The sequence below is a fragment of the Microtus ochrogaster genome, chromosome X (assembly GCF_000317375.1).
Source record: "Microtus ochrogaster isolate Prairie Vole_2 chromosome X, MicOch1.0, whole genome shotgun sequence".
Taxonomy (NCBI): Eukaryota; Metazoa; Chordata; class Mammalia; order Rodentia; family Cricetidae; genus Microtus; species Microtus ochrogaster.
This window is the reverse complement of record NC_022026.1, coordinates 129,062-141,375: the sequence shown is the minus strand read 5'-3', so window position 1 is coordinate 141,375 and position 12,314 is coordinate 129,062. Positions and strand designations below refer to the sequence as shown.

Below are 12,314 nucleotides of genomic sequence, written 5' to 3'. Positions count from 1 at the left end.
ACAGAGAAACCCTGTCTCGAAAAAAAAAAATTATTTATTTATTTTATGTATGAATATTCTATCTACATGTATACCTTTATGCCATAAGAGGGCATCAGATCCCACTGTAGATGGTTGTGAGCCACCCCATGTGATTGCTGGGAATTGAACTAAGGACCTCTGAAAGAGCAGCCAGTGCTCTTAATCACTGAGCCAGCTCTCCAGCCCCTGTTTTCCCTTTTATAAAATGGAAATGATCATATACTTACTTCATAGGATAGCTGTTAAATAAAACGGACATAAAAGCATCACTGTTATTATAAAGCAAATGATTAGTAGTTGGTAATTTTACTACTAAGAAATTAAGGAAAATATTCAGCATATCTAAAAACTTTAGTATTTCTTAAACATTATGCAAACTAATATTCCAAAAATTATATTCCTTTTAGGAAAATGTTACATACAACAAAAATCTTTTTTTTAAAAAATATTTATTTATTTATTAATTATGTATACAATATTCTGTCTGTGTGTATGTCTGTAGGCCAGAAGAGGGCGCCAGACCTCTTTACAGATGGTTGTGAGCCACCATGTGGTTGCTGGGAATTGAACTCAGGACCTTTGGAAGAGCAGGCAATGCTCTTAAACACTGAGCCATCTCTCCAGCCCCCATACAACAAAAATCTTAACAAATAATAAACTACAAATTCAATTATTGTTAGTGTATTAATAATGTAATTTCCATTACAAGACTAAAACTGCTCATCTCTGGCTTTCAAACTGAAAATACCTGAGAAATACATGATAAGCCTTATGAAAAGATTTTTTTTCTCTTTCCTGTTGAATGTCTATCTCTTAGGTACACTAAACTTAATGAATGTCATCTTTCTTATATGAATTCTTATATGGAATTCCTGAGCTCCAATGTAACGTCACTGGGAGGTAGAATGTTCAGAAGGCAATTAGATCATGGAGGCAGTGGGATAGTGTCCTTATAAAAGAGCTGTTTTGCCCCTTCTGCCATGTGAGGACATGGTGAGAACATGGGCATCTGTGAATCAGGAAGCAGGCCCTTGCCAGACCCAATTCTTTTGGTGCCTTGATTTTCAACTTTCCCTTCTTTAGAACCGTGAGAAATAAATACTTATTATTATTTGATCCAGTTCATTATAGTGGTACAGATGCCTAAACAGACGAAGAGAGTATTCATAGGATATCAATGATTTCCATAAGTATCCCAGGTTTGCTGATTCAGCCAGTTTTGTTTATTACAGTGAAAGAATAAAGAAAAAGATTAAGGATAAAGAATACCAGGCATCAACCTCAAAGCACTCTCTCAGACCAGAGTTGTATTAATCCACCCAGAACTAAGTACTAAAAAGAGAAATGAAACTGTCTAGTGGAATAAAGGAACTAAGAATAAAGGGATAGGTGAGAAAGAGGAAGGTAGTAGGGAAGGAGGAGATATATAAAGACTAGGTGAGGCTGGGTGGTGGTGGTGCGAGTCCTTAATCCCAGCACTTGGGAGACAGGCAGGTGGATTTCTGAGTTCGAGGCCAGTCTGGTCTACAAGTGCTAGTTCCAGGACAGGCTCCAAAGCTACAGAGAAACCCCATCTCTAAACAAACAAACAAACAAACAAACAACAACGAAAGAAAAGAAAAGGAAAGAAAAGAAAAGAAAGAGTAGGTGAATACAAAATCAGAACTCAAGAGAGGAGCAAGCACTGATACTGGTATCTTAGAAATTAAAAAGTACAACTAGCAAAAGTCATGTAGGAAGCAAGTTACAACCTAAGTATAGTTCCCTGACACAGTTTATAAATCTGGTAATAAGAGTCACAACTGTTTCCTCTTTTGGCAGCTACCACTAGAAACCACCCTGGGTCACTGATGACAATTACTTGTCTTCTCATAACAGCAACAAAAAAATGGACTAGTAAGTGGAAAGATTTGAAGAAAAGCAAAACCATAAGGTTGTAAGTCTTTACGCTTTCTCAGTTAAAATCCTTTCCTACACTCTTCAAAATTACCCACAAGACACAATGCCTAGTAATCTGGGATGCCAAAATATGCAACTTATATTCCATTCATTTACTCCTCCCCCCCCATTCTGTGGTTCCTATTTCTAGTGATAGCTTTCAGAAAGTTCAGATTATGGACCTTAGAATTACCTGAAAATGAGAAAGAAAAAGAAGTGAGTGTTTCATAAATCAGCATAAACTGTCAAACGTCGTTTGGAACAATTTTGTCTTCTTGGAATAAATTTAATGAATGTTCTAAGTCTGTATATCTTTTCCATAAAACAATATGAAGAAAGAAAGTTTAAATCTCACCTGATGTTTCATGTAATGATTCATATAAGGGGTTGCCATTCTACTAACTTTGAGACAAAATGGACACAGCAAGTTCTTAGTGTTCTCATGGGATGATCGAAAGTGAGTTTCTACATCAGAAAATATTGATGATCTAAATTGGCAAACCTAGAAATAAAGCTTAAGCTCAATATAAAATTTTATAATTTGCATATAATTACATCACATTAGCAGTGATATATCATTGGTTTAGAAAAACATTCTGCACTAGGGATATTTTAAAACACAGATTTTATTCCTCTTTGCAGATCGATCATCCCTTATGTTGACTTAAATTTTCAAGCACTGATCCCACTTATTCTTTTTTCAGGCTAAGCCAGAGACAGTATATTTTTATGTTGCTGTCTTAATACCGGGAGTCACTTCAAATTCTGAAAAACCACTGGTCAAAAGATATTTAGTTCTCAAATATTTCCTATTTTCCAAAACATCTGTATTCTTCCCTGTATGATAAGCCCATCTTTGTCATTCTCTAGTTGGACAATTTCTATTACAGTAGTCAGAGAACTATGGCCAAGAAGGCCAAATCTAGCCCATTATACCCATGTATGAACAATTACCAACAAATGGAAATCTCACTAAACACAGAGGTTTTTCAATTTTAGTATGCTAATTAATTTTATTTAAATGCTTCAGAAATAAAAGGAAAAATACTATTTAATGGCATGCAGACATTGAACAAACACTGAAGTATACAATAAATGTGTATACCTGGCAAATATATGGCATTTCACCAGGCTTATGAGTGTCCTTCATATGTTGTAAAAGCATATGCTCTGTTTCAAATGACAATTCACAGATTTTACAAATAGCTGAAAGAGAAAAAAAACATACCACTTTCACATGCAAATGAAAACAAGATTCATTTTGTATAAATTATAACATCAAATAATACAGTAACACTACTACTATGAGTAGTAAAAGGAACAGGTTTCCCCTAATAATCAGATAATCAAATTCATTAAAACTGTTACTTACTAGAAAAATCATGAGGAGTGTGTGTACTTTCAATGTGGCACTGTAGCTGAAAGGGGTTGGGATACTGCCGATAGCAGTGCTGGCATGTGGTATGGCTTTCCCAGGACTCACTGTTCTGTTTCTCATGCTCCAAGTGATGTTTCATGTGGTTCATGAACCTATAAATCAGAGTAAAATAGGTGCAAAATGCAGATTTATAAAAACAAAAGGTTCACAAATAATTATCTGATCCTAAAAATTTTAAAATGTTGTTGCATGACTGAATTCAAAATATTATATTTATGTCCTTAGAGTCAGCTTTTTGGGAAGTGACTGGATCCTGAAGGCTCTGATCTAATCAATGTATTAATTCAGTGGTGTAGTCGTAATAAAACAGCATCACTGGAAGGCAGGGCCTAGCTGAGGGAAGTAGATCATTGGTTGCGGGCCCTAATATGAGGGACCTTGCCCCTGGCACTTCCTATGCCTCTTAATTACCAAGATAAACGACTTTCCTTCACTATATCCTTCCTCTATGTTGATTCTGCCTTGCAACAGGCACCAGCTAATCATGGACTGGAACCTCTGAAACCATGAAGAAAACAATTCTTTCTTCCTTAAACTGTTTCTCTTAGATATCTGTCACAATGTCAAAAATTATAATGCAGAATGTATTATTTTTCTTGCAGTGTGTTAATCTTTGTAACACCTTCCATTTGCTTAGTTTTACATTCTCATAAATGAGCTTCTTATGAGAAGGAACTTTGCCTTTCCATGACAAAGCTTATGATATAAATGGGCAAACCTATTTTATTTTTTTTTATTTTTTTTTTAATTTTTTAAAAAAATTTATTCATTCATTCTTCCTCTCTCCCTTCCTTCCTCCCTCCCTTCCGTCCTCTCTTCTTTTATTTGAGACAGGGTTCTCTGTGTAGTCCTAGCTATCCTAGAACTCTCTCTGTAGACCAAGCTGTCCTCAAACTCAGAGATCTGTCTGCCTCCACTTCCTGAGTGATGGGATTAAAGGTGTGTACCCTCATTGCAGGCTGTGCCACCATTTCCCATTTCTGAGCACAAGGGACAATTTCAACTTCAAGCAAATGGCTGGTGGATTTCAAGGGTAATGATAGAGAAAGATGCCACTTTGGCTGTCTATAATTTTTTTTTTTTTGGGCAAACCTATTTTAAAGCCTTTACCAAACTGAATTTCAAAGTAAAATAACTCAATCAATCAAAACACTTTGGTGTGTGTGGCGGCTCACACCTGTAATCGTAGAGCTAGGGAGGCTAAGGTAGGAAGTAAGAGAAACAACAATCAAAAGCAATTTTAAGATTAGGTTGACTATTTATAACAAATCACTGAGTCTCTATAAAAACCATCGTATAATTGAGTAATAATCTTATCAGTTTAGAGAACCAATCATCTTGGAGGTTTTGATCATTCATCTCCTATTCACACCACTACCAAAGCACTCTTTATTTCTGCTTGTTGAGACAAAGTCTCGTGTAGCCCAAGCTGGCCTTGAATTCATCACATAGCTGATGCCTGTGTTGAAATGCTGATCCTCCTGCCTCTACCTTCTGAGTGCTGGGATTACAGGCTTCAAAACACTGTTCTTTATACCTGGTTATAATTACATTCTACAGTATCTACTTTTTTAGAGACAGGGTTTCTAGGTAGCCCAGGATGGTTTCACAATCATACAGTCTCAGCATCCTAGGTACTGGGATTATTGGCATTGCACAGTTCAGTTTCTGTGCTCTCTTCTCAAGTTACTGAACCTCCCAATGTCTCAGGCTCTTTAGCCATGAAATTAGACTGATAATACTCATGTCTCAGGATAATGATGAATATCTAAAGCATATCAAATGAATCCTAAAATCACCACATAACACATGATAAGTCATATGCAGTCCCACATTCTCATTTCAGGTCAGGAAAGGCAGAGACTGCAGATCCCCAGAATACACTAGATTAAATGATGGGCACTGTGTTCAACTGAGAGACCCTGCCTCAATGAATGAAGGTGAGAGCAACTTAGGAAGGATTTCCTGTCAGTGTCTGACCAGACAAACACACACACACACACACACACACACACACACACACACACACACACACACACACACACACACACACCACAGACATATGTGAACTAGAGAGTAAGCAAGTAGATGAAGACAGAACAGACATCAGTCAGACATAGACCCACAGACATGTAGTCCTATGAGTAATGACAGAAGGTCATGTGTGCAGTGCACTGGAGATACAACTTCCCAGGGAATGCTGATGGTTCGTGTGGATCTAGAAGGAGTCAGTTTTTTATTCCTCTGCAAACAATCAATTAAAGGTATAATGTAGGTTTGAGTGTTAAGTCTAAAGCAATGAATCTTTTTTTGGAATCAAACCTGATAGAATGTACCTATTATTTTAGGGGAGCAAACTTAAGATTTTTTTTTCAAAAGAGCAGTTTCCATGGAGGGAAAAAATTAATTGTACTCTAGGAAAAGTGAAAAAAGAACTCAAAATATGTATGCAAAGAATTGAAAATATATCATAAAAACAGATACTCCAATGAAATAGTAAGCAATATTTAATGGGCATTTCACAAGACAGTTGTAGGCACTGATGAGCTTAAGGTTCTCAGCACCATTATTCATCTGGAAATTGCAAAGAACACCACAGTTCTGATGCCCACCCTCCTCATCTCAATTTCACATAACCAGATGCCTACCAGCATGGCTACAACAACAAAATCTAGCACTGACAAAAGTAACTGGATCTAATGAGAGAGTAAATTAAAATGTTCCCTTTACTGTGTGCCTCACAGTATTCCCTAAATTTGAACACATCTGTTCCATTGCTTAGCAATGTAAATACATGGAGTACAATATCTTCTCTACTCTTTTGGTTTTAGTAGATGTCTGTAAGTTACTCTGAAAAGTAATCCTTGTTAAATATTTAAGCAATTTTATTATAAAATGTTGGGAAACTAGCACTGTTACACACATGAACTCACAGTAGTTGTGACTGTATGCACAAGGCTTTGACAGGATCAAGCCAATCAAAATCTCAGCATGGATTGAGAAAGAGTTCATGAAGTCCCATTCCTAATCGAGAAACTAACTGACAATTAATGGCTGCTGGTGGGAGAGAAGAGTCAGTTTTCTTCAGGAATGTGGTCCCTAAAAGATTGCTCATGCTCCAGTGGATGGCCCTACATCGCTACATCAAACAGTGCTAGGTGGACCCAGTAGGTAGGGGAAAGAAATGGGGTGGAATTGATCAAAATGTTTTATATACATATAGGAAATTCTCAAACAATAAAAACAGTAAGAAAAGGGCTACTAACCCATACTTTATTAGTTTCCCTAAAGCTGTACTGTATGTGTCTATAGTCTACAAGCTATGTGAAGATTTGACAGGGCTCATAGCCCAATTCTTACAAATAGTAGTAATTTAGTAAATATGAATAGAATAAAAGAATGAATAAAAGATCAGGCTTTAAGAAATATATTAGGTTATATTTACAAAAAAAATTCTAGTGGGGGCATGGTGGTACATACCATTAATTTCACTACTCAGGATTAAAGCAGAGCCAGGCAGAGCTATGTGGTCTTGAGGCCAGTCTAGTTTACACAGTGAGTTCCAGACTAGCCAGAGGTACACAGTGAGACCCTGTCTCAAAATTTTTTTCTCTAATTCAGGCATGGTTTAAAACTTTTAGTTCTAGCACTTGGGAGGCAGGGGGATCGCTGTGTATTTGAGGCAAGCCTGAGATACAATAATGAGTTCCACAACAGCCAGAGCTACTAAATAGAGAGACCCTGTCTCAAACTTTTCTTCCTCTAGAAAAATCTTAGAAGTACTAAGAATAAATATCAAGAAAAATATTATACACACACCAATTGGGAAAACAAAGTCACTTACCATAAATACAAGGCTATAAAACCAATGAAAAAAATCAGTCAATTGTCTTATTTTGATTTATTACTATCTTACTTATGATGATAAATATTCAACATGCCATATAATTCAGATAATAAAATATAAGTTCTTAAATTTTAAGATAAACACTTACAAAATCTTTAGAATTTCAACCAGGCATGGTGGCACACACCTTTAACCCCATTAATCAGGAGGAAGAAGCAGGTACAGCTCTGAGTTTAAGGCCAGCCTAGTCTACATAGTGAATTTGGATATATAGTAAGAACCTATCTCAAAAAAAAACCCCTTTAGAACTCCATTGTACACGTGTTATAAAAATTGTAAAGAAAAAAAAAATCAAAGCAGACATGTTGTATACAACTTCTCTAAAGAAGATAATTTAAATATGAATAATTTTTTCCTGAGGTAAATATGCTAAAAATTATAAAATGAGTTGAAAAATATTGAGCTAGAATAAAAATTCGAGCTAATATTGAAAAATAAGACTAGCATGGAAGATACTAGGCAGAATAAAGTAGTTCTTGTTATGTAAATAAATATAAGATTCAACACGACGAGAAAATAAATGTAGGGATGTGGTGACTGATCTTGGTTATCAATTTGATCACATCTGGATTAAGTAAAACCCAAGCTGCAACATCAGTGAGGGATTTTCTTTACTGCCATCATTTGAGGTGACTCACCTTTTGATGGTAGCTACATAAAAGGCTATAGAGGAAGGAAGACTATGCTTTTTGCTTACTTTTTCTAGATTCCAACAAAGACTGAAGACTGGCAGCTCTCTAGGACTTCCTTGGGACTGTGACACCAGACTGGGGACTGCTGAGACATCTAGTCTTGTAGACCGAACAACTACCAAATCCTTGGCCTTTCCATCAAAAGACAGCCACTGTAGAACTACTTGGACCACAGCCTGTAAGCTACTCTAATAAATCCCTCTACACATATTTATATATATTCATGCTATCAGTTATGTTTCTTTAGAGAACTCTGACCAATACAGATTGGAATGTGGTGTCTAGGAAGAGAATGGACCCAAAAGGGAGGAACTGTTCAGAAAGGCCTTGTTATAAGGGACGTGTCACTAGAGTCAGGCTTTGAGGTTTCAAAAGACTCTGGTCACTTTCAGTGTCTTGATCTCTTTCTGCCTCCTATTTGTGGATAAAGATGTGAGTTCCCAGCTGTTCCTGATACCATACCTCTGCTTCACTTGAAACAATAAGCTCAAATCAAAACCTTTGCCATGGTGTTTTATCACAGCAATAGGAAAGTAACTCAGACATGTGAAAATATGTTATTTTCCCCAAGTTACAGTAAATACTCTTCTGTTTTCTTAAGCTATCTGAAAAATTCTAACTGGGTAGACCCAGGTATAAAACTATGAAATAGAAGAAAAAATAAAAATTTTCTTTTGTGGAATATTATTTTAACTGGGTAAAGATGTGTTATATTCTTTTATACTGCAGACTATTATTTTAACTGCATAAAGGTATGCTGTTTGTTTAATTATGAAAAGATGTGTGGCTGTTTCATTTTGCTTGCCTAAGTCACCTGATTGGTCTAATAAAAAGCTGAACGGCCAACAGCTAGACAGGAGAGGGATAGGCTGGTCTTCCCGGCAGAGAGTAAATAGGGAAGGAAGAGGGAAGGAAAAGAGAAAAAGGGAGAAAAAGGGATATGCCTGGGACCAGCCAGCCAGGCACAAGCAGCGAAAGTAAGATTTACAGAAGGAAAGAAAAGGTAAAAAGCTCTGAGGCAAAAGGTAAAGAGAAACAGGTTAATTTAAGTTAAAAGAGCTTGCTGGAAAAGAGCCTAAGTTAGGGTTGAACATTCAAAACTAATACGTCTCTTCGTCATGATTTGGCAGCTGGTTGGTGGACCAAAAGAAAAGCCTGGTACAACTTTCAGCATAACAAATAGCCTTTCTTAGCAGAAATATTATGATGGTTTACCTAAGGATAGCAAAGAAAAATATATTTATACTAAAAGATCAAGATGCAAATTATTGTTTCTTAATTTTCAAACAAAGAAATATTTACATACCTAATATTATTTTTAAGAACTTTCGAGCAACTGAAGCATTTAAAAGTTGTGTAAGTCTTTAGATCTTCCTCAACAGCTCCTTCATGTCTTCCATAGTAAAAATCACTAACTAGCATGATCAATTTTTCTTTATCCGAGCCAATGTTAGCTTTGTTTTCAGTCGTTGAATGTTCTGACTTAACAGTCTCCAGAAAGTTATTTATCATGTCTGGGCAGCAACGCTAAAAGAAGAGAAATAGTGTGTTTTATTTGTACTTCTTATAAAAACCAGACATCATTCTATATTTACAGTAGGTTCAGATCATATAAAGCTATGCTTAGCAATATATGATATATGGGAAGACATCCACCAAAACCATTGGCTTCTTTCCTTATAAATTGCAAAAATTCCAACAATATACACCATTTTAATGAAATAGCTTCCAAAATGAATGGAAAACTTTTAAAACTTTAAATTACCTTTTAATTTTTCTTTTCAGAGTAGGACTTATTAATTTGCTTTTTGAACACAAATCATAGATTTCATTCATATTAATGTCAAGATATAACTTAAAAGTCACACATATCATTTATGTATGAAGCTTAATTATCTGATGACATAGTAATATTTTAACAAAGCATAGTTGGAACTAGCCTTATGTGGAGAGTTGGTATGTTCTTCTCCTAACATAAAGTATGTCCCACAAAGAAAAGAGTTATTAGTCCTCAAAATCTCAATGTGTCCTATCTATAATACTTAAATATTTCATGGGGGAAATTTACTTTGAATAAAATCAGAATCTCATTTAAACTGATACTAGTAAGTCTTTTCTCAATGGAAAAAATTAATTTTTTATTATATATAATTTTCAGTGGTAGAATTTCTCTAGGAGGATTCTCTAAGAATAACTGGAACAGAGAGGAAAGGTGGCTTAGCAGTTAAGAACATTGGACCTGGGGTTCAATTTTGAGCACCCACATCATCACGACTATAACTGTAGTCCTGAGGGGGCCAATGCTGCTTCTAGCATCCAGGAGCACCAGGCAAGTAAGTAGTGCACAAACATACATGCAAACAAAGCACCCAAACACATAAAATGAAAAAAATACATTAAAATAATAATGAGAACAAAATAAAATGGGAGAAAATGTTAGCAAATTCGAATTCTTATAATTGTTAAGTATTTAAACTTTTTACTTAAGGTGTTAGAAAACAACTGTGACTGGTCAGTGGTGGCGCACGCCTTTAATCCCAGCACTTGGGAGACAGAGGCAGGTGGATCTCTGTGAGTTTGAGGCCAGCCTGGTCAACAAGAGCTAGTTCTAGGTCATGCTCCAAAGCTAAAGAAAAACAGTCTTGGAACACAAACAAACAAAAGACAATAAATAAATAGTAAAAAAGAAAACAACTGTGAGAATTCTTATAATTCAGTAGCACAACAATAACAATTATACTAAAAATATCCTAAACCAACTTAAAAATAATCACATATGGTAGAAAAGGGACTTATGTATGAAAGGAGAAAAATTACTTTCAGAAAAACAAATGACCATATAATTAAATCTCAGTAAATGTTATCTATGCTGGATTTAATATATAAAGTCATCGTTGACTGGATTAGCATTTTGCCATTTATGAAAGAATTTTACATTACTTATTGTGATGGCTAACGTTGCTTGCCAATGTGACTAAATCTTGAATTAGCTAAAACCCAAGCAGCTAGGCCCACCTGTGAGGGATTTTTCTCAGTTGGATCATTTGAGGTGAAGACCCACCCTAAATCTAGGTTATATCTCCTGGTGGCAGCTCACATAAAAGAACAAAAGAAACTTTTGGCTTTTTGCCTGCTTGCTTTCACTCTCACTGATAAGTTTATTGATCCCGTTCCTGAGTTGTTCCTTTGCTGGTGTTAGAACCCAGTCTTTTGGGATTCCAATTTGGAATGCAAACTGGCAACTTGGTAGGCTTAGAACTCCTAATAAGAGACACTCAGTGAAGTGGATTGAACAACTACTGGATCTCCTTGACCTTTTCCTTAGGAGATAGTCACTGTTGGACCACTTGAACCACAGCTCATAAGCCATTTTAACAAACACTTTTTAGTATATATTAATATATATTAAATATATTATTGAACTGAATATATATTTTCCTCACCTATCAGTTCTGTTCTTTAGAGAACCCTGAATAATAAACTGATATAGTCTATTAGGAATTGCTGTTCAACTTTTTTCTATATCTATTTCCTCTTCTGATCACTAACCTAATAAAATGTTATATTCTATTTTTCCCCATTTCCGCATTCAGTTATTTCTACTGAGTTTCACTTTTAGTTTTATTGTGATGCCTTTTACCTTTCATTAGTTCTCATTATTTAAATTTTCTAATAAAGATTTGGAAAACAAAAAAGGCAAAGACATTTCTTTTTAAAAAGACATACAAAATGAACAATAGATATGTGAAAAACAACACTCAAAATCAGTAACTGTCAAAAATACAATGAGGTTTTGCCTCATTGGGATGGTTCTATCTAAAAGAGAAAAGATAAGTGGAGAAAGTCAATTCTTTTACACTGTTGGCGTAAATATAAAACAGTAAAATCAATGTGAGAAAATACAGATGTTCCTAAAAACAATATAACTATATGATCCATCAATACCATACTGGGTATTTATCCAAAACAAGTGAATTTGGGATTTCAAGACAAATCTGCAGGCTCAAGTTCACTGTAGAGTTATTCATAGTCAACACACAAAAGTAATCTAAATCAGCTAAAATTCAAATGACAAAGAAAATATGATGAATAGACAGTTTGGAATATTATTCAGCCTTAAGAAAGCAGAGAATTCTACTTATTCCCACCACATGGATAGACCTGGAAGACAATATATAAGTGAAATAGGTCTAAATAATACAGAAAGAAAGTAGAATGCTGAGTGCCATAATCTGGGAAAGTGGCAATGGATATATAGGTTTAGTTATTTAAGATAAATAGGTCCTAAAGATCTAATGTACAGCATTAATATGCATAG

The 12,314-nt window shown here is 35.3% G+C and overlaps 1 protein-coding gene across 3 annotated transcripts in view; it reads right to left on the bottom strand.

Annotated features, from left to right (window-relative positions):
• The window catches only part of Znf280c (zinc finger protein 280C), a 56,149-nt gene that overhangs the window by 18,433 nt on the left and 25,402 nt on the right, over positions 1-12,314 (bottom strand). For all 3 annotated transcript variants that reach the window (XM_026784864.1, XM_026784866.1, XM_026784865.1), the window contains 4 exons: positions 9,303-9,523; positions 3,332-3,489; positions 3,065-3,165; positions 2,315-2,461 (listed from right to left, as the gene is read on the bottom strand). In XM_026784864.1, coding sequence (XP_026640665.1) covers positions 2,315-2,461; positions 3,065-3,165; positions 3,332-3,489; positions 9,303-9,523 — 627 coding nt within the window. The remainder of the gene's footprint in view (positions 1-2,314; positions 2,462-3,064; positions 3,166-3,331; positions 3,490-9,302; positions 9,524-12,314) is intronic.